Source organism: Euleptes europaea, chromosome 6 (assembly GCF_029931775.1).
Source record: "Euleptes europaea isolate rEulEur1 chromosome 6, rEulEur1.hap1, whole genome shotgun sequence".
In the NCBI taxonomy this organism is placed as follows: Eukaryota; Metazoa; Chordata; class Lepidosauria; order Squamata; family Sphaerodactylidae; genus Euleptes; species Euleptes europaea.
Window position 1 is genome coordinate 98,639,833 of NC_079317.1, and position 27,851 is coordinate 98,667,683.

At 44.8% G+C, this 27,851-nt stretch overlaps 1 protein-coding gene across 1 annotated transcript in view; it reads right to left on the reverse strand.

Annotated features, from left to right (window-relative positions):
- B4GALNT4 (beta-1,4-N-acetyl-galactosaminyltransferase 4) overlaps positions 1-20,875 on the reverse strand; it is a 203,874-nt gene extending 182,999 nt beyond the window's left edge. Inside the window, exon 1 of the mRNA XM_056851575.1 lies at positions 20,683-20,875. Within this exon, the coding sequence (XP_056707553.1) occupies positions 20,683-20,833 (151 nt within the window). The 5' untranslated portion in view covers positions 20,834-20,875. The remainder of the gene's footprint in view (positions 1-20,682) is intronic.
- Positions 20,876-27,851: the final 6,976 nt, after the last annotated feature.

Here is a 27,851-nt window from a genome sequence, read left to right on the forward strand (position 1 = left end):
AGGATAATCTAATCTGACTAGGACGGGGCAGACAGTGCCAATGATCGGCACAGCTCATATTTTAGCCTAGCAAGACTAGGCCCATGCTAACAAGACTGTCAGTCAGAACTCAGCCACTACTCAATATCCACTGGGCAGCAAAGAAACTGTCAAAATGTGACAATGTCCCCCTGAAGAAAGCATCTAGCATCAATGAAAGCAGACACTGCTGTCAGTTACAGAGTAAATGTGCTCACAGAGGGCTCTAGCAAGGAGGATGCAGTCTTACTCCGTTGCTGCAATCACATATATCATCTAGTTTCAGAGGGTAACCATGCTGGAGGTCTGCAGCAGAGCAGCTCCTTTATCTGGAGATCTGAGTCCTGTAGCACCTTAGAGACCAATAAGATTTTGGGGGGATAAGCTTTCAAGAGTCAGAGCTCCCTTTGTCAAATACGAAAAGATGAAGGGAGCTTTGACTCTCAACAGCTTATACCCCAAAATCGCATTGGACTCTAAGGTACTAATGGACTCGAATTTAGCTACGTGTTGTCTATTTATGCTTCATATTATGGAATCTCTCTGCTGTACAGTGGACACATATATTTTCACATTATTTTTTCAAATTTAGCCAATAATCTCTATGATGAGAAATAAACAGAGAAACAAAGGTTGTGGGCACAATTGCGATTTGCTAATGAATAATTATCAGAGCAATTTCATTAAGATTGGGAAGGGGAAGATAGCAAGTTAATGGGACCATGCCAAGCCAACATATGGTATTAACCAATACATAACATATGGTTCCTGGAACAAACAACAACAACAAAAATGAAAAAGGGGTTTCAATAGCGATGAAGGATAGTGGTGGGAATGACCAGGAAAAGTCCGTGCAAGGGACTAGCTAAGCAAAATGTGTTAAATAAATAATTTCAATGGGGCACATGAACTCAGGGAGGTGTCATAGCTTTGCCTGCAGAAGGTTCTTGGTCCAACTGCTGCTAAAGGATTCCAGATAACAGTACCTCCACCTGATATTTCCAACAGTAGCTGCCACAATGTGGGCAATACTGGGCTAGATTGGACCAATCGTCTAAGGTAACTTCGCATGTTCACAAGAAAAAACCAATGCCAGAAAGCCGTGTGCAGTAAGAGATGGCACATGGGATGCACTGCAGACCCTCTTCCTTCCTTGCATACATACAAGCAGCAAGTCGCTGCTGGTGTGAACACACCCATATGCAGCTCCTCAGTTTGCCTCTGACCCAGGAAACGCCTTAGAGACTATTGCTCCTCTTATAATTTGCAAGCTTCAGTCACGCTGTATTTTGCTGCACTCCAACAAGTACCCCCTTCCCAACATCTTCTTGCTCGTCTGTTGGCAGGTCTCCCCTCCCTAAATCCATGCTGACAACGAGGACATCAGTATTCTGCAAGTGAACCTATTAAAACTGCTGTTTACTGCCCTTCACAAATAAAACCCGTCTCCTGCTTGACTCCTGCAATAACCTAAAGTGCTAAATCACTCCCTTCAGCAAGGCGCCTGCCAGAGAAATCTCCAGCTAGCTAAGAGCTGGCATCCCCCATTAAGAGTAATTTTTATTTTTTTAATTGTATTTTTTACCTGGCGTGTGCTACAGTTTCCACCCAATTGACTTAGTGTGGTTTCCAGCCTGGAGAGTACCATAATGGCCTCATTACTTCAGCTGAGGAATTTCTGTGTTAAATTAGGCAGAGAAGGGTAATTATCTACTTGTAGGAGATAAGAAAGTGGTTTATTTTATCAGGAACATAATGCTATTCTGGTCAGGATCCAGCTCTCCTAATTGTTCAATGCAGGAGACAGCAGCCCAGCATTTCCCGTGTGCATCATGTCGGGAAAGCTTATTCCTAAATGCGCGAGCAGACCTACAAACAGCTTAAACCAGGGCCTTGCAATGCCCAATGAAGGTACTAGATTCTAAAGCAGGACTCCATGAAACCTTTCCCCAGACCAGCCCTGAAGGCAGATGCTTCCTTCCCAGTTATCATAACCTTTTGCACATAGGCATTTCTGAAACAATTTGGTTGACAGCAGGAGATACAATACACGTCCAAACCCTCAGACTATATAAAGTGCATCTGTTTAGAGCCGGTTAATTTAACAAGTAATTAACCTTTCTGTACGTCCTCCTCTTGGCTGGTCTGAAATCAGCAAAGTGAGCCATAACCAGGAAAGAAATTGGTCTGTGCCTCATTGAGGCATAAACCCATCAGTCATACTGGGTACATACAAATGTGCACACACTGCACTCTCCAGGGACATCACTCAGACTTTGTTTCTAGCTAAAGATCAGATGACATTTGATAAGTGGAAGAAGATTTTAGCTGTTTCTTACTATGGCTTACTATCAATGCAGAAATCAACCCTCCATCCCTCTATACCAGGGGTCTCCAAACGTTTTGAGCCTGTGGGCACATTTAGAATTCTCATAGGCATGGTGGGTGCAGCTGCAAAATGACTGCCACAGCTTAACTTCAGTAACACAGTATAGATCCTTGTGTTGTGGTGTCAGCTGCTGCCAAAGCAACATTTAAAAAAATCTGCACAGCCAATCAAATCTCCAAAAGTCAATAAGAAGGCTTACAGAGCCAAAGCCCTACCTGGCCCCACCCATTTCCTAAAAACACTTGGCAGGCATCAGAAAAGGTATCAGTGGGTGCCATAGTGCCCACAGGCACCGTGTTAGGGACCCCTGCTCTATATTATAAGAACCATGTTCACTATTTGTAATAGGGAGGTCTTTCACCATGCTACAGCAGCAGCTTCAGTAGCATCCTTCCAGTGTATCTGTACAGTATCTGTCCCGTGACCAACTCTGAGAAATTCACAACCCACCCAGGGCACATGCCAGGTATACAGAAAAACAGTAGTTTGCATTAAAAAAAACCTCATTGAAGCAGACTGATGATGGCTGAGCATGCTCACTGCCCTTTAAGAGCCACAGAATTTTTAGGGTAGTTGAGCATTGCTTTGGGGAGGGGGTAGTAAATGGCATAAGGTGAGGGCTTGGGCTGGTCTATCCCCTTAACAGTTAAAGCGGCTGTTAAATCCTGTAAGGGGGATTATTGTTGGGGAATGCATGCTGTGAGCCCCCCCCCCCTCCAGTCGAAGATGCTATTAGTTTTTAAGCGTCCTGAGCTTTTTGAAGCAAGTCAGGAAAGGAGATTTAATATAATTGTAGTAGTGCTGCATCTGATCCGAATACATCACACATCCATCAAGGACACTTTAAACTGTGAAGAGGGGGAGACCTATGGCATCTGAAAATATCTTGAACTGTGAGGTAAAAGTGAGGTCAGAGGATTGTCTACAAGGCACATATCCCTGACTCTGATTCCCCCCCCACCCAAAATGTTGTATATGTATCACAGAATGGGAGGTAAGATACCATCCTGCAACACACGAGGAACCCAGTCCCTGGAGGAATGTGGCTGGCAGGGTGGCACGGCTGCTCAAAGAGGCCATACAGGATGGGTTCGGAAGCTGGGGGAAGCCCAGGGTCAAAGGAGCCAGGGGGCCAAGTTTGTCCTGATATGCATAATGTAGGGTGAGGGTGGGTTGCAGCCTCAGCATCCCTAGCAGGAGAGGAGTGACATTGGGCATGCGGGCCAGACCGGGATGGTCGGGGAATGGAAATGAGGTCCCGAGGGCGGGGCCCATTGTTGGGCCGGGCCTTAAAAACAGCAATCAGGCACTCCCGGGGAAGTTAGTTAGGGGAATTATTGTCTCTCATCCAACCACAATATTTACTATTGACAAAAAGTGGAATTAATGTGCAAGAACTCAACTACAATTGCTCATAAGGCCTACACAGTATACATTTTCTAGTTCCTCATACCTGTGAGGAATATATTGATTTTATTGTTTGTTTTTACTGTACACTGTGTCGAGTCACTTCAATCAGAACAGTAGAAGCAGATTTGTAAATAGCAAATCATCTGGGGGTCAGGACCCTCTCTTTGTGACTAGTCATGGAAGCTTTAAACCACTGGTTCCCAACCAGGGGTCCGTGGACCCCCAGGGGTCCACGAGAACTAAATTAAGGCCAGCAAAACAAAGTTATAAACCCATAATAAATTAATATTTTCAATTAAAAGTTCTCTATTATAAAATATTTATATATTCAAATATTATTCTAAGTTTAATGTTTAACTAGCAGTTATGATTAAAGTTTATTTTCAAATTCTCGGAATTTTTATTTTGAACCTTGAGGTCCCTGAACCGAACAAAAAAGTCCTAGTGGTCCCTGGTCAAAAAAAGGTTGGGAACCACTGCTTTAAACAAACTGGTTCTTTTCTTCTCTTAGCTGACAAATGACTAAAAGACACATGTTGGGCAACTAGGCTAGTAACTGGTGGATATATTGTAAGGATGGCTTTTATAGTAAACACCAGACATGAGCTGGGTTTGCCTTCAAAAATTTTAACCAGTAGGATCTGTGCATGCCCCTAGTGGCCAAGTGTAGCCTCTATGCTTCCATTTCCCACTACAGTCTACCCATCAGTCCACCTACTAAGCATCTCCACTATCACTCAGACCGCTGCAGAGCCAAAGATTCCAGCTTCTGTGACCATATATTGCAATAAATAAGGGTGGGTGGGGTTTTTTTTGTTGAAAGAGTGTTGTGGTCAAAGAATTTACATGAGGAAGTTTAAGATACTATGCTTTTTCCCATGCAAACCATCTAATAATGACAGATGAGAGAACAGAGGGAGGGCATCTGGGAAAATGCAGGGGAAAAACCTGACTGGTCAGAGTTACTTCAGTGCAAAGTCTGCAGAGGATAAATTGTGAACCATATTTTAACCCTCCGACTCATAATCCCCCCCCACACACACAACATCCCTCTCTTCCTGATATCTCCTCCTCTTTTCAACCAATTAGTGCTAAATTAAATGGTTGTCAGATCTAAAGATCTTCCCCTTTGCTACTCTAGTCAGCTGACAGTTGATCTCTTGCTGCCAGCTAGAACTAAGCTACCCAGTTGGTGCACCAGATGGTCATCAGTATTTTCCACCAGAACTGGAGGTCAGAGAAAGGTTAGCATACCACATCAGGCACAAGCACAAGGTCAGCCACAGACAAACAAGGAGAGCAGACCTGTGGCTTAGGAACTGCACTCCCAACTGGGCATGTAGCATGCTAAATAATGCATGGTTCCAGACTGCCCATGAGAACTCCAATTCACACGGAAGACCTTGCAAATATTAAGGAGATTGTTATCCATCTCTAGATCTGTTTATCTGCCATCTCCCCTCAATTCCTCCAGATGCCATGTGGTATTCACCTCCCTGCTCACAACCATTGCTGCACGTTTTGCATTTTCTGACATCAACCATAGACTTATACTGCAATTTAGGGCAAATCTATTATATTTGCCAATCATCTCTCTCTCCCTGTCTTCCAGTAAAGAACCAGAGAAACAGCATGCACATTCACCCATGTCTATTTATACACACGTGGTGAGTTCCATTTCCCCCAAAAAGCATACTGCTATGGCAGCTGTCAATCTTATGTCTCTCCGTGATAGAAAGCACACACAGTAACCATAGTTCTGCTTTGCATTTCATCTGTCAAGTGAAACTAAGGGTGGCTGCCAGACTCAATGATGCGTCTTCTGGCCTAAAAGGCTATTGGATACCTCCGTATTGAGCTTCCTAAATAGACAGGACAGTCCTACAATGAATTTTAGTTCTAGGTTTTAAATGGATGGGCAGGCTCTCAGAACAGTTCTGGAACATCAGGCAGCAGGGGAGGGAAAAAGGAGGGGCAGGCGTAGGGATTTTGTTGCTTAGACTCATTTGTGGTTCTGAGTTCGATCCCGATGGAAGTCGGGTTCAGGTAGCCGGCTCAAGGTTGACTCAGCCCTCCATCCTTCCGAGGTCAGTAAAATGAGTACCCAGCTTGCTGGGGGTAAAGGGAAGATGACTGGGGAAGGCAACGGCAAACCACCCCGTAAACAAAGTCTGCCTAGTAAACGTCAGGATGTGACCTGTTGACCACAATACTACAGTTAGGGTTGCCAGGTCCCTTTTCACCCCCAGTGGAGGTTTTGGGGGTGGAGCCTGAGAAGGGCGGGGTTTGGGGAGAGGAGGGACTTAGAGTCCAATTGCCGAAGCGGCCATTTTCTCCAAGTGAACCAATCTCTATCGGGTGGAGATCAGTTGTAATAGCAGATGATCTCCTGCTATTACCAGGAGGTTAGTAAATCCCTAAGGAAATAATTTCAGTACACAGCCACTGATCGTTTTAACTTATGCAAATTTACTTATATTTTTTCACAATATGCACATGTATATGCGTAGCACTCTTCTCACTAAAGTTCTGAGCTGCAAATAGCCTAAACGTGTTGAAAATTATAGGCTTAAAACTCTATGTACATAAACAATTTTCTTCAAATAATACATTCATCTCAGCTATTACCAGGAGGTTGGCAATCCTAGCTACAGTGGTCAATTGCTAAAGCAAGTAACACTTTGCATGCAGGCAGCCATCTGTTTAGGGAAGGTGGCGGTGTCAGAATCCTCCACTGCAACACTTTGCTACACATCAGACTGGTTTGCTCAAACTGGAGTTGGGTCAAACTGTGCTGCCAAAGACAGGGTTAATTTCAGATGTTTCAGAACTCTGTTTAGTTAGCACACCATAAGGTACCACACAACTTTTGAATTTTAACTGTTCATTATATTTGTTTCAGTGGTTCCAGCTTAAGCTTCTACAAAACTGCTCCCTCAATTGTATGACTTGAGAGCAAAGCACAAGTTATTTCAATGACAACGTCCCCAGGGAGCTACGATGGATGCCACTGACCCTGTCTGCAGGATCCTCATGACAGTCATCACTTAAGGAAGGACATTTATGCTTACACAAATCAAAATCCCAGAGGGGCCCTCCAGTTTACAACTCTGTCTTCGCTCCTTGATTCAGTACTTTCCCCCAACATAATGCATTTTATCTAGACCTCTTTGTCCCCCTCACTTCTTTCATTCACAACCCTTCAGTTTCTGTTTACAAAGCTGAATAAAGACTGATTCATCTCTTATATCCCTGCAGTTAAGGAGGGGCTACTGACCTCCAAACCTCACAGATCTTTTTCGTGGGTCTCAATCATACCAGAATTTCACTGTATCACTCCTCAAATCCTGATTTCTAAATATTAGAGTAGGATTGTTACTTTTATTTTCATTTCATGAACAGTATTAGTTTTCATTATATTCATTATTAAGCCTATTTGTTTTCATTTTCCATTTATTTTCATTTCCATTGGTTTCAATATGTTCTGTTTTATAGTCAGTTAAAATCCTTTCTTGCACAGTAGGCAGAAGGAGACCTTTGGCAGCCTTAGAAAGGCAGATAAAGGTATGTTAGCAAAGTGGGCACACAGATTTGCATTTCACAACCCAAGGAAGCAGGCAGGTTACACAGCAGACTTGGGGATGTGTTTTGCACCCTTCATCAGCCAGGCAGAATTACACTGCATTTTATCTGCAGGCCTTGAAAGAAACAGGCAGCATTGCAAAGAAGGCAGAGGCTCCCCTTATCATACTGTATTAACGTACTTTTATTTTTCTCCTTTATGTGCTTTAAAAGGTGGATGCCCAAGACATGCAACATTGGTAGCAGTAACAGACTGTGCTGAGAGGACATTATAAAAGAGGGGGCAAAGCTGCCATTTAAGAATCTCAACCAATACAAGCAGCAGCGGCACAGAGGGAGCAGAGCCGACCCTCTCTCATACACTATTCATAGGAAATAAATCACATTCTTAGACCAGACAGTAAAGTAGTAGAAATGCCAGCAGCAAAGCACCATACAGAACTTGTAAGGCAAAATCTCTAATACTACCACATTTCAAGAAGGAACTTGAAGGAGGTACATATATATAATCAGAAAACCAACCCCAAGCCATTGATCCACTATGGGGAAAAAATACTTATGAGTAGTGGGGCCAGTTTGGGGTTACTCTTCTGGGCTGGAAATTTCCATGTCAGGTTCCTTCCCCGTTCTTCATTGACTTCTAAGCTAGATAGGCAAGTACCAGAATCACAGGATGGTTTGAATGTTAACAAATGGTGTTATTTTCCTTTTGTATCATAATACCAGCCATGACCTGGATGGCCCAGGCTAGCCCAATCTCCTCTATCTCAGAAGCTAAGCAGGGTAAGCCCTCATTAGTACTTGGTTGGAAAACTTCCAAGGACGTCCAGGGTCCTTAGAGCCATACAATGGAAAACCACCTCTGAAAGTCTCTTGCCTTGAAAACCCTATGGGAAAGTTGGCTACTACTTTATGGCACTTTCCTCCACCACCATAATAATACTATTAAAAAGAAGTCACTATTCAGTTTTTTCACACTTGTAAATAAACGAATGCACACAAACTGGTTTAGAGAAGAGGCAACAGACTCCACTTTCTTACAGAACTATCAGAGGCAGATCTTATACTGCTTAAAAGCAAAGACACAGAATTGATATCCACATATTCTTCGTTTGGTTCCAACGTACCATTCAAATCAGAAATTGATCTTCGCCTCCATGAGACCTGATTCACAAATCAGAGCAAAAACAAGGAAAGAAGAAACAGAAGTGACTTGTGCTTTTGTTCTGTGACTGAAGGCAGTGTTTCAGTCAGATTTCAGAACTTTTACTGGTACCCAGAACTGAGAATGGAGGCTATGGAGTAGCACTGCTCCATTCACCTTTCCTACCCAAAGGGGCCACCAAAGAGCTAAGAGTATCTATTTTTAAGAAAGTAAACATGTGGCTGACGGAAGGTAACGTTTTGCCCAATTAGCTTTAAACGTGTTTTCAGAACCAGCTGGGTTATTCTGTAGCAACAAAAACAGGAGTCCAGGACCCGACAAAGTGAGCTCTGATTGGCAAAAGCTTATGATGGCATTAATGTTGTTAGTCTTAAAGGTGCCACCGGACTCCTGTTTTATTTTTAGAACCAGTAGGACTATGTCAGTAAAGAAACTAATAGGAGGTTAGAAGTCTTCTCTCAGTTAAACCTCTGATTGTGAATTATAACTTAGTAGTATAATCCTATGCAGAGTTACTCCAGTCTAAGCCAACTGAAATGGAATAGACTGGAATAACTCTCTTTAGGATTGCAGTGTTAGTGTTTCTTTGGATGAATTTTTGAACTCAAGCCAATAATCAATGCCCTCTTACACGCTAAATCTTGTTTATAAATACCATCTTCAAGATCTCCAGGTGGTAAGGAATGATATTTCTGGGCATTCAATTGTGCTGTAGTGGTTAAGAGCAGTGGACTCTAATCTGAAGAACCAGGTTTGTTTCCCCAGTCCTCCACATAAAGCCTACTGGGTGACCTTGGGCTAGTCACAGTTCTCTTCGAACTTTCTCAGCCCCACCAACCTCACAGGTGTCTATTGTGGGGAGGGGAAGGGAAGGTGATTGTAAGCTGGTTTGAGACGCCTTAAAAAGTAGAGAAAACTGGGGTATAAAAAACAACCCTTCTTCTTCTTCTCTTCTTCTAGATAACAGCCTTAAATGCCAAGCATTTTATAATTATTTGGTCTTTTTCTCTTGTTAATCAATACCAACACAAGAGGATCAAGGAAAATCTAGACAAGTATAATCAAACTCCAAGATATAAATCATTTGGCATGGGATGGAGAAGAGGCTCATAAAACAATGCAGACTAATCAGAGACACACAAGGTAAGAGGAAAACCCTTATTCCCACTTTTAGAATACCAGTTATTTCAGTGGAACATTTCAGTGGTGCCACCGATCTTACAACATGTCACTGCAGATGGAACTTGTGATCCAAACTCTATTTGGATATGTTCAGAGTCATCCCACTTATTTTTCTGAATGTACTGTTTCAAATGGAATAAAGTAATCTCTACACATTCCTTGAACAATACTGTTCTGCTTCTAATATCTAACCTATCCAATCATCATACCCTTTTCTTTAACCAACATCCTTAACATCCATTATACTTTAATTTTCTTTCCTGCCACTGACAGACTGCATGTAATATATTACAAAGCCATACAAGTTGATTTGCCCATGCTATATTTGCTCATGTTCCTCCCTCAACATCATGGAAACAGGAATATTATCTGATGAAAAGAGTTTCACCAACCTCAAGATGGTAAATCTATCCTTAGGCTAAGAGGTAAACACCTTCTGGACTCTTCCATTAGATGAAAATTGGCTTCAGATCAGCCTGATGGGAGCTCTCATGGGCTAGTGTTATGTATAAAAGCAGTACACAAAAAAGAGATAAGGCAGCATCCAGATTAGGCAGATGGCAAATAGGCCACTAGTGCCTCTGAGAAAACAGGAGAAACCTTAACCACTTATCTGACATAGGAGCCCTATGACATAGGAGAGCCAGCATGGTGTAGTGGTTAAGAGCAGTGGTTATGAGAGGTGGACTCTAATCTGGAGAGCCGGGTTTGATTCCCCACTCCTACACATGAAGCCAGCTGGATGACCTTGGGCTAGTCACAGTTCTCTCTGAACTCTCAGCCCCACCTACCTCATAGGGTGTCTGTTGTGGGGAGGGGAAGGGAAGGTGATTGTAAGCCGGTCTGATGCTTCCTTAAGTGGTAGAGAAAGTCAGCACATAAAAACCAACTCTTCTTCTTCTATATATGTTTATTGGTTTTATTTATCTTTGTATCTCATGAATTCTGTTCCAAGAGATTTCCCACTTCAGATTACTAAACTCAGTGAGTAAAAGTTATCCTTTGGAAAAGTAGAGCTTTCAATCTGCATCCTTTCTGCCTTCACACACAGCTTGAAGTTTAATTTTTATACCAAGGAATCCTTTGTACAGCAAGTACTCACTTAAACTGTCTTATATATTTTCCATCATTCTGTCTTATTTTGAAGAGCTAGTCCCTACACAGATGCCATGCATAATAGTACCACTCACAACTATTGTTCAGGGTTCTGAAAACCTGGGAGAATTCTGAGGTTAGAAGGAAAAAACTATTTATAAAGCAATTTATTGGTAACCTGCCCTCCCAAGCTTACCAACAACTTCTGTGCATTGGAAGATATTATAAAAAATCAGGGTGGCCAGAATTTGGGTACCATTTTTTTAATGCTGTAGCAATCACAATGCAGGAAAAATCACTCACCTTGAGATTTGGGGGAGCTCTTGGAAATGGTGGCAGCTGCGGTTGTGAACAGAAGGGGGTGGGGAGACAATGGCAATCAGAAGGGGGGGGGAGATTTCACCTCGCTTGTGATTCCTCCTGGGTTGCCGTCTTGTATAACTTAAATGACAACCAATTTGATTTTAACCTGTCAGTTTTTCAATCAGTTTAAACAACCCAGTTCTTAGTGGCAAATGGGAGCAATCGTGTTTGGGGGTGGGGCGTGACAGAATTCTGAAATTGTAGAACGAGCCATACCACTTCAGACCACAAATGGTGAAATACATTTTAAAATCCATAGTTTATTACTTAACGACCGCTTTGAAGATAACGCTGAAAGTTATACTCAAGTTACGCCTAAATGCTCATTTGCATACAAGAGCTCTTTTTTTTGCACTGGAACTGGAACTGGAACATTTTAAAATCCTCTCCTATTTTTTGAAACCAGCAAGTAAAAAACTAGCAGGTAAAGGTGTAAGCTGGTCTAGAATTTGTCTTCCTCATGTGGTAGATTTTGTTTCAATTTAACAAGGACTGTCCTATCTAAAGGAGACCTAGCCAGCATGGTACAGTGGTGAGAGCCAATATGATGTAGTGATTAAGAGCGGCAGACTCTAACCCAGAGAACCGGGTTTGATTCCCCACTCCTCCACATGAAGTCTGCTGGGTGACCTTGGGCCAGTCACAGTTCTCTCCGAACTCTCTCAGCCCCACCTATCTCGCAAGGTGCCGGTTGTGGGGAGAGGAAGGGAGGGTGATTTTAAGTCGCTTTGAGATTCCTTAAGGTAGAGAAAAGTGGGATATAAAAACCAACTATTCTTCTTCTACATTTTGAATCATGTTTCAAGTCTTTCTCTCTAGCCTGAAATACCTACTCTCATAATAATAAAATTACAAGCCCCTTTCCATCTTCATTATCCTCCACTAACTTTATCATCTGCATACAGCTGCAATGTGTTGAAGGGGGGGAAATCCTGATGCAGTCGAAGCCTGGCTACTGTTCAGCACAATCAATAAGGCATATTTTGAAGGATGCATTTCTGGAAACAAAACATAAAACCTAATTTATCAACTTCCCACAGAGTCCGTCTCTTGGCTCTTTTTTACTTTGTAATCCACAGCAAATGCCACATTTTTCCTTGTCTCTCTTCATTTTGTGTTTTTACTTACGAGTGATATTTTAGATGTCTCTCTAAATTTCATCTTAGCCTCAACCCCAATTTCCCCAAGATTATTTCAAACACTCTGCTCATCACCTGACACGTTTACAGAAACTCTTAGCGTTATGTTATCTTCAAATTTCATCAATGGCTTTTTTTTTAGCATATCACTGATAGCCAAGGATAAGCTTTTGCAAAATCACAGTGCAGTCTTAGCTTTATGTAGTAACCCCGCCCTATTTAAAATACAGGAAAATAATATTTGTGCTACGTGCAATTTTGAAACCAATGTTCTTTCCATCTTACTAATGCTAAGCTGAGTCACACGGTGGTAAGGTATTCCCCCATCTCTGTGGGTACCACTTTTAGTGAAATCGCTCATAGCCTACCAAATTTGGAAGACTCTCACAGGATGAAACTAAATGAGGCTTGTTTTGAGAAACCCGGCCCGCAGTTTTTCAACAACTTACATGCATGAGAGCAGGAAGTGTGGTGAGTCTGTGTATTAACTGGGTGAGGTGATCACATCCTCTTCTATGTATCACATATTTAGTCAGCAAAAGAACCACAACAGCAGCTCAGCCCTTTTGATGTCTATCACTCAGTTTACCAGCACTACTACCAATGTTTTGATGCATCTCACAATCATTTCCAATAGATGCTCCATCTTAATGCACAGATGAGGCTCCATAATTTAATACTGTTTAACACTTAGGTTTTTTTATTATTTTGCAAGCTGTTTCGGAAAGCATAAAGATATCCTGAATAAATAAATAAATCAAAACATAGTACAGCAGTACTCAAACTTTAGAAATCAAAGGACCCTCACTTTGTTTTAGAAATTTTCACAGGCACCAAGCCCTCCCTTCTTCACTTGCCTGTGCCCACCATGCAGCAAATAACCCCCTTTGCCTCAGAACTGAAGGGAACTGGGTTATAAGCCACCCATTCCTTCCTGCTACTCTCTGCTCCTGCCTGCTGCTTGTCCGAGCATGAGGTAGAGCATTTCCTCCTCAGGAGCCTTGCAGCCTTTCAACGTGCATATGGCAAACTATGCATGCCCTGGCAATGTTCCCATCCATTTCCAAGTACAAGGGCTCTCATGAGAAATTGGAGGCACTGGTCTTCCCTTGCCATCCTTCCAGTGAGGTGGCTGGTACCTGTTCCAGGCAGATGGTCAGACATGACTTGTAAGGGTGGTGTACCCTTACAAGTTCCCAGTGGGACACAGACCCCAGTCTGGAAAAGTGTGCAGTATATATTTCAACTTCCTCCAGTCATGCAGAAGTGCTGATTCTCAGTAAATTTAGAACACTGATACTTTCATATTTTCCACTGACCATCACTAAACAAGTAGTTCCAAAAGTTGTGTCACAGCTTCCTTTCCAGGATAAGATGAAAACTACTCAAACCCCTTCACCTCAGTGATCAGTGACCTGAGCATATGGCACTCAAGTCATCTCTGGATCAACGGAAAGAGTAAATGCCCCTCCATAGTGGTGCATACTCTTTGTGGTTTAGACCTATGTTTTTAGTTTGACTTTTCGCTCAGTTGAAGGCCACAGGATACATACCCAAGGCTACAAGTTGTAACAAAATATTCATAACCGATTAGCCTGATAGGCTTGCATGACAAACTCTTCTAGTCTGTCATTTACACTTAATCCAGAAGCTGAGAAGGCAGTTCACCCAGAAGACTGGAAAAATGTGCCCTTTCCAACTTCTTGCAAGCTGTATTTACTAATCTCCTCTTACTGCCAGTCAAAGTAGTATCATATTGTGCTAGAGCACCAGTCAGTAAGGAAAAGAAAGGCATGGAGATTTAGGAAGCTTGTGAGCTAAATCCAATTAGTGCATCATCATAATCATAATAATTTAAGCATGCAGACCATTAAAACATACAGTATTGGAATCTACAGGAATTTGACAGTATTGGCCATTTCAAGTGTACATTCATAGCTGGCAGTTCAATGAGCACAAGCCCACTAATTTCTTCAAGGATCCTTTCCTTTTCACCAATAAAATCCTTTGCACCTCTCCATTTTAGACTGCAGCCTAGTGGCCAAGTCCTATATGCTGCCTATTGGCAGATAGGGAGTATGCCTTTAGAGTGCCCATCCTTTGAGACTCGCCTGGCATCTATCATGCTGTCTTTCTGGTGCCAAGGCAAACATTTTATTTTTATCCAGGTTTTAACTAAGAGGCACAAAACAATAATTCCTGCAGCACGTGCTATTGCCGCCAACACTACAAACTGTCTGAGCCATGCAGATCAGTGGCAGTGCCACCAACATCTACTGCTGTCAGATGAGGCATCTGGATCACTGTAGAGCAACCTAGAACAACTTTCATATTCAAAGTAAGTGGTTACCATGGTGCCTACCAGTGGCAATCCCACCATATAAACACAGAGTTGCCTTACATCTCTTCTACAGAATCACTTTGCAGTTTCTCCACTGCAGATACACATGTCAGTTGAATCAATGTTCCCAAATATTTGCTAGTAGTTAATTAATAAGTTTTTTTAATGAACCAAACACCCCACAATACATCAGTGACATCTTAAAGATACAAGTTTTACAAGAATTCATTTACAATTTTGCTCAATGAACTGTTTGGAAAGAATTTGCCATAATTCTTATATCAATTTCATCTCCAGAATCACTGTGACTTCTGTTTTAAAATTCTCCCAGATGCAACTGAAAGAAAAAGCAGTTTTGAGAACTGTTCACCCCCCTCCAATCTTCAGCTGAGGATGGGAAAAAACAGAATTGACCTCCAATTATATTATAGAAATATAAGTTCCCCATTATTATTTCAAACACAACTATTTTATGATGGTCATAAATCAGTAACTTGCCGGCAGCAATAGGTCTTAATATTCAACATCAATTCTCCAGAGTCCATTTAAAATAAAAAGACCCAGGTTTGACATGGATGACAATGGCATAATTCTGAAGCAATTCCACCAAGATTTGAAGCATAAACTAGCAAAAGAAAAAAGAAACCTAAACTATGAAAGCAGAAAAATCTTAGAGGCCACATTTTCCCCTTCAATTTTCTTAAAAGGTCAATTAATTAACTTTAAAACAGGGCTGAATGGAATAGAAAACAATACCCCCTGCTGATTTCCTGAAACACCCTGGAATCTGGTTCTTGTAGGTTATCCGGGCTGTGTAACCGTGGTCTTGGAATTTTCTTTCCTGACGTTTCGCCAGCAACTGTGGCAGGCATCTTCAGAGTAGTAACACTGAAGGACAGTGTCTCTCAGTGTCAAGGGTGTAGGAAGAGTAATATATAGTCAGAAAGGGGTTGGGTTTGAGCTGAGTATTGTCCTGCAAAAGTATTGTCCTGTAAGTATCAAGATTTTGTCAGATTGCACAGAGAAGCCATTGAAATTCATAAACATCAGCACAACTTTAACAGAAAAGAGGAGAGTTTAAGAATGAATAAGGCTTGGCTTCCTGCCCTGAAAAACCTCCAGACAAAGACAACATTCAACAATAGCCATACAGATTAGCTTTGGATTACACACATTAACAGATCACTTCAGGATACAATGGTTCCATATTAACATACCATACCCTCATTAGCACATTATCTTGATACTTACAGGACAATACTTTTGCAGGACAATACTCAGCTCAAACCCAACCCCTTTCTGACTATATATTACTCTTCCTACACCCTTGACACTGAGAGACACTGTCCTTCAGTGTTACTACTCTGAAGATGCCTGCCACAGTTGCTGGCGAAACGTCAGGAAAGAAAATTCCAAGACCACGGTTACACAGCCCGGATAACCTACAAGAACCAATGAACTCTGACCGTGAAAGCCTTTGACAATATTTTTTTATACCCTGGAATCTGTTGCCCATTCTACTAGGTGGTGATGATTTCACTACTATGCAGATAATGGTGCCCTACAGGCACTTCTGTAGCATTTATTTTAAAAACGCAGGTGTTGGAAGTAGGTGTCATTACTCTGTTTTTCCACTGCACATGAAACTAAATTCTACCTAGATAAGAGAGTCATCCTGCTACCAGTCATAAGGTGAGTACACAAAGTACACAAAGACATCTTAGTTATCTTAGAGACAGCAGCATTAGTCAGATGCAGCGAAAACAACCAGTTATACTTAAAGGCTAATGGGTTTCCTGTTCTATGAGCCCCTGACAAAGTAGGCTGTAGTCCACAAACACTTATGCTAGAATAAAAACATATTAAGGTGCCACAGCGTGCGGGCTTAACCTTGGTATAGTTTCTTAAAGATTAAGTAGTCCACAGCCGCTCTTGGCAACTCAGAGCTTGTAGGTTACATTCAGCCTTTCAAGGCTTCCTGACATCTGTGCAGGCTGTAAAAACTTCGGCTTTCATTTTTATAATTAAAGCAAGTTTCTAGATCCCTTTGTCTCATAGCTAAGCTTGAAAATGAAGTTGTAGGGGATATTAAATGGTTGGAAGCTAGTAAGCACATAAAAGTAACCAAAAAACAAATTCAAAAAGCAGGCACGTAATTCCTTGTATTTGGATCAACAATTCCACAATAAGACAAACACAGCAACTTTCCTGGCTATAGGCTAACACAATTTCCTGCTTGTACAAGATTTGTGCAAGTTACGATAACACATTTAACTCAAAACATGCAATCATGAACTGCTTGGTGCTCAACAAATCACCCATTCTATTCATAAGATCAAAGATTTTTTTAAAAGTCAACTGTAAGGCATCCCTCAAACCATTCCATTAATTTTTGTCCTAGAGCTATTTCTTGCATGTGGTTTGACATAAAACACTGCAGGTTAACCAACATGGTCTGGCAAACAACCAGCCCAGGACTGGCTCTACCATCTTGTCTCCTTAGTGCGTACAAGAGTAGAGCCCCCTTGATCCACTCACAAGATTTCAGTTCTTAAAGAACAGGTTGTTGCTATATTGGTGCGACAACTCTCTTTCACAAAGCTGTGAAAAACACAGCAACTGACCCAGCTAGAGAGCTGGATTTTCCATGTGCTTTGGAATTCTCTGCCCAACATACACAGTAGAGCTCTGTACGCTGGATTCAGAAATCATTACACTGCCCTGTTCTAAAGAAATATTGAGCTCCTGCTACAAACGCTTTGCCATAAAGACTAAAGACCTGGAGGGTTTGGACAGTTTGTTGGCAATTATAGCCAAGTGCCTGACCTAAGCTTTGAAACCACACAACAGCTCTTCTGTATGCATACCTGAACCCAAACTGTTAAAGCTAAAAGGCTGCAATCCTATGTAGATTTACTTGGATGTAAGTACCATAGGAGCCCCGTGGCACAGAGTGTTAAGCTGCAGTACTGCAGTCAATAGCTCTGCTCACGACCTGAGTTCGATCCCGACGGAAGTCGGTTTCAGGTAGCCGGCTCAAGGTTGACTCAGCCTTCCATCCTTCCGAGGTCGGTAAAATGAGTACCCAGCTTGCTGGAGGTAAAGGGAAGATGACTGGGGAAGGCAAGGGCAAACCACCCCACAAAAAAAGTCTGCCTAGAAAAGGTCGGGATGTGACGTCTCCCCATGGGTCAGGAATGACCCGGTGCTTGCACAGGGGACCTTTACCTTTTTAAGTACCATTGAACTTAGTGCATCTTCCTCCTGAGTAAATATATATACGATTGAGTGGCACAGTATACATTCCTCAGCTACAGAGAAAGGGATATTCTGAACAACTTGGAGAATGTGAATATCTTTGGGGATCAAGGACTTGGCAAAAACATGCCAACTTCAATGCAGACCTTCTTGAAGTAAAATCAATTCCAACAACTTCAGACCATTTTTACAAATATTAGCATTTATACACACACCTTTAAAAGTTATGGGAAAAAAATCAAAGTATAAAGTGACTGATTAGGAACTGAAATGGGTTAACAGAACCTATACTACAATCCTAAGCGGAGTTACATCCACTGAAGTCAATGGTCTTAGAAAAGTATAACTCAATTTAGGATTGCATTGCTAGTCTCCCAACTTCATCAGATGCAGTGAATCTTTGTCCAGGACAGATTATGCCACAAGCATAAACAGTAAAACTGTTACCCTTCAAAAGTGTCACAAGAACCCTTGTTTGTGTTTGAGGAGAGACTTAAGGAGTTGGGTTTGTTTAGTCTGGAGAAGAGAAGGTTAAGGGGTGACATGATAGCCATGTCCAAATATCTGAAGGGATGTCATGTTGATGAAGGAACTAGCTTGTTTTCTGTTGCTCCAGAGACTAGGACACGGAGTAATGGATTTAAACTAAGAGAAAAAACTATTCCACCTAAACATTAGGAAGAACTTTCTGAAGGTGAGGGCAGTTCGACGGTGGAATGCCCTGCTGGGGGTGGGGGGAGTCCCCGTCTTTGGAGGTCTTTAAGCAGAGGCTGGATGGCTAGATGGCCACCTGTTGGGAGTGCTTTGATTGTAGGATCCTGCATGGCAGGGGGTTGGACTGGATGGCCCTTGTGGTCTCTTCCAACCTTGTGTGCTTTTGTGATATAACATGTTGTACAGCTATACTCCTTTGGGCATTTTAATGGAAATCATTACCCACAAACAACAGGCATAAGGGGTAGCAAGATCTCCTCACACATCAAAGATGAGATCTGCAGCCTGAGCACGGTTATTCAAAAATAAGGCTAGATAATATGTGGGGGTGGGGGGTATTCCCTCATTTGTACACAGGGCTACAATCCCAGAGGTTACGGCTTCCGAACTGTGAAGCATAAGAAAGAGATTCTAACCTGTCAAGGTTGCTCAGAATATTCCTTGGGAGAGGGGTGAATATGGAACATAGAGACAAGTGTAAGACCACTTTGAGGAGCTGGAAACCATGCATCCATATGCAAAGTGTGTGCGTGTTAAGTGCAGTCAAGTCGCTTCCGACTCATGGCGACTCAAAGTCCTCCAAAATGTCCTATCTTTGACAGTACCCAAAGATTAAACAAGATAGGAGGACCACCCCACCCCAGTCCTAGGGCCACAAGCAACAGGACAATCTGCCATGAATCACTTATTGCAAATTATCCATTAACACATTTAACCAACTTGCTAAACAACCTTCCCTTATTCTTTCCATATATAACTGTGGGGGCAGAATGGGATTTATAATAGGCTACTGTCATTCTGAAAGCAGGGGTCGCTGTTATTCTCCATTAATTACTTCAAAGTGGAAGAGTGTGAGCTGAACACATGAACCTGCCTTATACTGAACCAGACCCTCTGTCCATCAAAGTCCATATATTGTCTACTCAGACCAGCAGTGGCTCTTCAGGTTCTCTCACATCACCTACTCGCCTAGTCCCTTTAAATGGAGATGCCCTGGAGGGACCCTGCAACCTTCTGCATGGCAAGCAGATGCTCTACCACGGAGCCACGGCCCCTCCCGAGCTTGTGCATGTGAAGCTGGTGCTAAAGACTCCAGGGTGGGTGGAAGGCTAGCAGGGAAAGGAAGAGCGGGGTGTTGGGACCGGCAACAAAGGGAGGTCGGTCCCCCTTCGGGGCCAGCAACACGCTGAATTCTGGGGGAAGAGAGAAGGCCAGTGATGGGAGGAGAGGAGAGGCGCCTGGGGGCGGGCAAGTCCGGCCACTCGCTGGGTGGCGGACTGGCCAGCCATTGTGTCGGCTTGCCCGATGGCAAGTGGGCCCTGTGGGCCCCTGATGAAGTGTGTGTGCGTTAAGTGCCGTCGTTTCCGACTCACGGCGACCCTACGAATGAAAGTCCTCCAAAATGTCCTATCTTTGACAGCCTTGCTCAGATCTTGCAAATTGAAGGCTGTGGCTTCCTTTATTGAGTCCATCCATCTCTTGTTGGGTCTTCCCCTTTTCCTGCTGCCCTCCACTTTTCCTAGCATGACGGTCTTTTCCAGTGGCTCTTGTCGTCTCATGACGTGACCGAAATACGACAGCCTCAGTTTAGTCATTTTAGCTTCTAGGATCAGTTCAGGCTTGATTTGATCTACAACCCACCGGTACGGAATCCGTCACCCTCTCCTCCAACGCCACATTTCAAAGTAATCTATTTCCTTCCTATCAGCTTTCTTCACCGTCCCGCTTTCGCACCCATACACAGTAATAGGGAATACGACGGCGTGAATGAATCTAGTCTTGGCGGCCGGCGACACATCCTGACACTTCGAAATCTTTTCTAGCTCCTCCCTGGCTGCCCTTCCCAGTCTCAACCTCCTCCTGGTTTCTTGGCTGCGGCCTGATGAAGTGCCCCCCCCCCACACACACAAAAAAAAAGCAGGTTAAAAATAAGCATGAATAAGAGTGCAAGGCCAGCCTTGTGGGTCTGGGGGCGCCCCTTTGTCTCCGATGGGGGCGAGCCGCACGGGCCCGCGCGCCGGCTTACCCCTGCCGCCGGCGAAGTGGAGGCGCGGCGCCTTGCCCTGGCGCACCTGGCTGATGTGCAGGTAGGTGAACCACACGGCGAAGGTGAGCAGCACCAGGAGCAGCAGCAGCTTGAACTGCTTCCGGATCTTCTTCACCGGGAACCACAGCATCCTCCAGGCAGCATGCCCGGGGGGGGTCCACCTGCCCCCGGGGGGTGAGCGACGGGCGCGAGGAGGAGGAGGAGGAGGAGGAGGAGGAGGAGGGGAGGGCGGCGGCTGGCGGGAAGAGTCCGCGCCTACCCCGGCCGCCCGCCGACCCCCATGGCGTGGGCGGGCGCGCTCCCCTCAGAGCCCCGCTCCCTCCCCGCCACCTGCGGCCCCAACTTCGCGCGCCAACTTGGCCCGGCCGCTCTCAGGCAAGGCGGGGCGCGCGGGGGTGAAGGGAGGGGGTGAGGGGAGGGGGTGAGGGGAGGGGGTGAGGGGAGGGGTCCCGCCGCGGTTGCCTGGCCGCCTCCTGCCCGCCCCCCGCGGGAAGGGACAAAGGCATGCGTCGGGGAGGCTCCCCGCGACGGCCCCGAGCCTTGCGCGCTGCCCAGCGGCCCTCGCCAGGCTCCCCGCGACGGCAACCAGGCTCCCCTCTGCAGGCGGTGGCCGGAGGGATGGAGGGATGGAGGGAGCGGAGCCCCCCCCCCCCGACGGCTAGCGCGCTCCGCCGGCCCCTCCGGCGCGCTCCTCGGCGCGGCTGCGGGGAGCCCGGCTTGGAGCGCGCGGCTTGCAGCGAAGCGCCGGCGGCTCCACCATCGCCGCGCCGCCCGGGCTCGGCGGCAGCCCCGCGCTGGGCTGCAAGCGAGCCTGCCGCGGGGGGCCGCCGCAGAGACGGCCCCGCCGCCGCCGCCGCCGCCGCGTCCAATCGGGGCCTGGCCTGTCCGGCCGCCGGCCAATCCTCGGCCTGGGGAGGCGGTCGCTGGGCTGCGAGATGCGCGCCGACGTTCCAACCTCCACCTGGGGAGAGGGGGGACGGCCCATGCTTGGGCGGAGGGGGGGCGGAGGCGGGTTGGGGGCGCCGCTCCCCCGCCTGCCCGGGGCCGGGGCCCGGGGTCCGGCGCGCGGTGCCTGGCGCCGCAGCAGGGAGGGCGCGGGGCCCTTTCCCTCGTCCTGGCCTCGGCTCCTTGGCCAGACCGGCCCCGCATGGCTTTGGGGACTCCCCCGCCCCCCGCTGGAGATGGTACCTTCCCGACAGATGCCGGCTGGTACTCGCCTGAGCGAGAAGCCGCTGCAAGGATGCTCCAAGAGGGTGAAGGGAGAGGAGGGAGATGCGCTCCCCTCGGAGGGGGCCGCGGGTTGCTGCAATGCTTCCGTGGGCCCAAACCGTGACAAAGCTGAACCTTGAGCCTGGTCTGGTATTCCACAGTGGGTAGCCGTGTTAGTCTGTTTGCAGTTGTCAAAAAGGGCAAGAGTCCAGTAGCACCTTCAAGACTAACAACAATATTTTCGGGTAGGGTAGGAGTTTTCGTGAGCCACAGCTCATACCCTACCAGAAAATGTTTTTCAAAAAGGGCAAGAGTCCAGTAGCACCTTAAAGACTAACAAAAATATTTTCTGGTAGGGTAGGAGAAGAAGTGAGCTGTGGCTCACGAAAGCTCATACCCGGCCAGAAAATATTTTTGTTAGTCTTGAAGGTGCTACTGGACTCTTGCCCTTTTTGACTACTGCAAACAGACTAACACGGCTACCCACAGAACATATTTTTGTTAGTCTTTAAAGTGCTACTGGACTCTTGCCCTTTTGACTACTGGTCTGGTATGTGAGCCTTGTGGCGCGTTTTGGCCTCGGGGTGTATTCTGCCACACTGTAGGGCCTTCGGTTCTTTGGGACCCAAAAGCCCCTTGTCACCCCGACATGCAACATGGAGCATGCCACGTAGGTCCACCTTTCCCCCCTTTTAAAGTCAAGGCAGTCAGATGGAAATGACGTTAAAAATAATGCAAAATGAGAGTTCGGCAGGTATTGATCGTCTGCAAGGGGTGAGGAAATGTGCCCATTACGTTTCCCTCTAATCTACAGGATCCTGATGAAAAGTGCTGAAGCTTTGTTTTGTGTAATTTTGATTGGTCCTGTTAAATTGCATTATTAAATATGCATTATTAAATTGCTTTTGTTTGTGAATCTTGCTTTGGGCCAATCTTTTTCTCAGCAGCAAAGGAGCTGTTTGCTTACCTGTCCCCTTCCTCTCTTTTTCTGCCCTTTTCTTGGTATTCAGAGTGTTCAAAATGATGATAGCTCTTCTGATGAAACGCGTTATAGGTTAGGCTCCTGACCAATTGCTGTAGCGGATCAGAGAATCTATAGTGCTTTTTCAGGCCAAGCTCCAGTGGAAGATGAGTATGGGCTCAGGCTACAGAATTTGTTTGTAAAAGGGTCTCTAAAGGAAAATCCCTTTGCTATTGCTCCTTGGACATTTAGTTGCATTGTACGGTAAACAAATTCAAGACTGTTGTTCCATGTGTCGATCCCCAAAAAGGTTGTTTTAAAAGCTACATGTAAGAAGTATTTCTTGTTCCATTTTTCTCTAGATGCTCCTAAGGGTGTTGAATAGGATAATGTTAGTCTGAACATGTCCAAATGTACGCATGCCGATTGTTATTCCACTGCAAAGCTTACATCCCTCATAATGTATCTCAGTATTTCCCAAAATCCAGATCTTGTCCTAACATTCTTGCCCCTGCCCAAAACAGTTCCCACAAGTTGAATTTTGACTCTTAAAGTGTGGGAATTGCTTGCAGAAGATAAGCTCCATTTCTACTGCCATTGTTCATCTGCAAATACTACTGAGTTTTAAAGATGTTGTGATCTTTTTGATTATACAAACACCAATACCACCGAAGAACTTAGCCCTGTGGGTGCAGAAGGCTCACTCAGCTGAGACAAAGAAGGACCCAAGTTGGGGGACTATTATACAAATGCCATCAAATTACAACCGACATATGATGACTCCAGCAATCATCTTTCATGGCAAGTGAGAAGCAGAGGTGGTTTTGCCAGTGACTTCCCCTGCAGAGCCTTCTTTGATGGTCTCCCATCCAAATTCCCATTCATGTGTTTGTGGGGGTGTGGTAACATACCAGCCCTGCTTAACATCACAGATCTAATGAGATCAAGCTATACCATGCTGCCTTCCCTCTTGGGTGTTATTACAGAACGTCAAAACCTGACTACTTAGAGAAAGAATCATGTGGTCATATGCTCATGCATCTTGGAGAGTGTCGATCCCTTTCAGGTCACTTCTTGCCTAATAAAGCCATTCTCTACAGAATGTATTTATTTATTGAATTTATATCCCACTCTACCCCTGCCGAAGCAGGGTTCAAAGCGGGTTACGCCATTATAAAAATATCTAATTAAAACACATATTAATAACTTAGGGTTAAAAATTTCTGGTTCTGATCCATACTAAAACCCAATGGTATTGTTCCAGTTACACACTGGTAGCAGCCAGCCTAGAGGAAAAGCAATCAGGGATCCCTTACCAAGACAAAAGATTGGAATTAGATAGGTAAGGAGAAAAGCGAGGCCAGCCATGATGGAAACCGTAGCTGCCCTCAACCATAGGCCTGGCACAACGTCTCAGTCTTACAGGCCCTGTGGAATTGCATCAGATTCCATAGGTCCCTGGTCTCACCAGACAGAGAGTTCCGCCAGGGCCAAAAAAGCTAACACCTGAACCTGATCTGGTGCTCCACCTGGAGCCAGTGCAGCTGATGAAGCTCTGGTTGAATATGTGCTTTAAATGGGGTCCCAGTAAGGACACTCACTGCTGAATTCTGGACCAGCTGGAGCTTCCGGAGCATTCTCAAGGGAAGTCCTGCATAGAGTGAGTTACAGTAATCTAGCCTGGAGGTGAGCGTTGCATGGATCGCGGTGGCCAGGTCAGTACGGAACAGATATGGTGCCAGCTGCCTAGCCTGGCAGAGGGGGGTGGGGAAAAAACATCTTGGCTATAGCTGCGACCTGTGCCTCTACTGACAAGAAGAAGTGGTTTTATATGCCAACTTTCTCTAACACTTAAGGAAGAATCAAATCACCTTCCCTTTCCCTCCCCACAACAGACACCATGTGAGGTAGGTGGGGCTGAGAAAGCTCTAAGAGAGCTATGACTAGTCCAGGGTCACCCAGCTGACTTCATGTGTAGGAGCGGGGAAACCAACCCAGTTCACCAGATTAGCGTCTGCCGCTCATGTGGAGGAGTGGGGAATCAAACCCGGTTCTCCAGATTAGAGTCCACCACTCCAAACCACCGTTCTTAACCACTACACCACTACATCAAGGATCACACCCAGGCTCCTGACAGAAGGCGCAGGTGTTAATTGCACCCCATCAAGAGCCGGGAGATAGCATACCACCCTGAGCTCAGCCTTGGCTGGGGAGGGCAGGGTAGAAATTTAATAAAATAAACTAAATACCACCTGCCGCCCCCCTGATGGCATCTGTGAGAAGTATTAGTTTCCCCAGCAACAAGTGAATACAGCAGAGACAGCACGTATACAAAAGTGCTATTTTTATTCACAGTGATAAAGTGCTTTGCCAGCACCTCCTTCTCATAACCCACAACCACTATACACATATTGTACAGATATATACACTTCTGGTACAGTTTTCCAGCCAATGAACTGTTGGCTGCCTAGTTGCCAGGACTATCTTGCTGAGTCCAGTTCTGTCCAGAATTCTTGCCCAGTCATCGAGCTATCATGTGATTCCAGCTATCACCTGGCTGTCACTTGGATCATTGCAATCTAATTGCTATGTGCAATCTTAACTGTCAACACCCCCACCCAGTCCAGCCACAGGAACTCTGTCTTCTATGGATTCAGCTTTAGTCAACTCGGTTTCAACTATTTTGACACAGCATCCAAACACCCGGCCAGTGTGTCCGGGGCAGTATCCGGTTGGCCGACCATCATCAGGTATAGCTGGGTGTCATCAGTGTACTGATGGCAGCCCAGCCTGAAACTCCAGACCAGCTGGTCAAGGGGTCACATATAGATGTTAAATAACATATGGGAAAGGATCGCACACAGAGGGACCCCACACACCAAGGGGTGTCGTGGCGATACTTTCTCCCCAAGCGCTACCCTCTGTCCCCGACCATGGAGAAAGGAGCACAGCCATTAAAGGGCTGTCCCCTGAATTCCGACATCGGCAAGGCAGTGATCTAACAGGCTGTAATGAAATCAGCCGCTCTGACCCACCCCAATCCAGCTGCTGACGGGGATCATCTGTGAGGGTTACCAAGACCGTCTCTATCCCATGACCAGTGTGGAAACTGGACTGAAATGGGTGCAGGGCCAATGTCTCCTCCAGGAAAGCCTAAAGTTGTTCAGCCGCCGCTTGCTCAACTGCCTTACCCAGGAAAGATTAAAACCCCATTCCTCCACTCCTTTCCTTCTGCTCCTTCATTTACATTGGATATCTATAGCTTTCAAAATATTAGCGAGAAAACGTCTACTCTCTCCTTTCAGGAAACGTGTCTGGAAAAAGCCTCCTCTAGCTCCCTATAACAAATTATTTCCTTTGCAAAATAGCCTCCCTCCCTCCTGCTTCTATTTAAGGCTGTAGTTCTATGCAGTTACCTGAGAGTAAATCCCATTGAACTCAATGGGACTTACTTTTTTGTAAATATACCTAGGTTCACGCTGCATTACTTTAGCATCATCGCAAGGTATACTACAGTGATCACCAAAGGCTAGAGCTTATCCTTATGCTACACTACCTCAATCATTAGATAAATCACTAGATGTTGGGAAGCAGAAGGTCCTAGGTGATATTAAAACAATATATCCACATGTTCTTATTGGCTATTGGTTTTGTTTGGGATCAACAGAAGCAAGAGAAATCTGTGAATCTGGCATTTGGTCCAAAACTCTTTTTTTCTCAGCCAGCTGACAAATTGGAGAACTCTATAGCTGCAAGTCTTCTAATTTTCATAAACTTTTTGCACTTAACATTTTACGGCTGCAACAGTCCCAAGCCCTGGGATCACATAGTTACTAAGAATATCTCATGTCAGACTGTGAGCCAGACCTCTTGCTTGGTATTTACAAGCAACCAAATTCCATTTATATTTTTTACTTTCCTCCCATATAGCAAATCCCTCTCAGTCCTGATCAAAATCTCGTCTCGTCAAATCTTCTGAATTTTTCAGAAAAAAGAATTGCAACTAGAACCGTTTTACCAGCTTGTTTCTATCTTGCCAGTTTCTGGAAACAGAATAGATAAAGACAGGCTAGAATTGACTGACAATGGAGCTTAGAATGAAAATGTCATCTCATTCATACTGATGCAAAGATGAAGAAGAAAACAGTTTCCTTGTGTTAATGATAACACTGCATTCCAGATAATAGTTCAGTATGTTGTAGCCAGGCTTTCCATCTGACTGAGTCATGATTGATGGGTTATTTTTAAGCTTGTTCTAAAGTGCAGTTTAGCTCATTCAAGATTAGACTGTATACATACTTGGAATTATGAACACTTTCCCTTCAGACTGAGATGGTGTTATCTCTATTAAGTCTAGGAAATGGTTCTTCTGTAACTTGGTAATGCAGTAAGAAAAGTCATGATAGAAAAGCAGCATTTCTTACTTGCTGTAAAATATAATCACAAAATCTGAGACTCCCCACCCATTATAAATGTTAACATTTTTAGTCAAATCAGTGAAGGGTCTCTGCATTTTTCTTTATTAGAATTGTCTCTAACTTGACCATGTGATCCTGCTGTTTACTGGTTACGTCTCCACACATCCTCCATAAAAGGTCTGCCTGTAAGGAGCATCTCAAGAAATGGGCTGGGCAGTGCAATCCTAATCCTGCAGCCAGCCACTGATGTAACTGTGGTGCCATTAGTCTGCTCCCTGCAGGGTTTGGTTAGTGAGCAGCCAGCAGGAAAAGAGCTTGTAGCTAGGTTTTCAAGACCATAACCACATCAGCATCCCCAGCAACCACGGCATAGCATCCCACCCAGGTGTTGCGTTGTGATGACTGGGCCATGACAGACAGGGCAGACAAAACCAATTAGGGGCCGGCAGGTTCCGGGGACCCAGCCCTGTGTATATGACAGCTAAGGGGCAGGAAATGGTGGGGCCATGGATGGAGGTACTATCTTCCACAATAACCCCAAACCTCTTAAAGAAACTGTG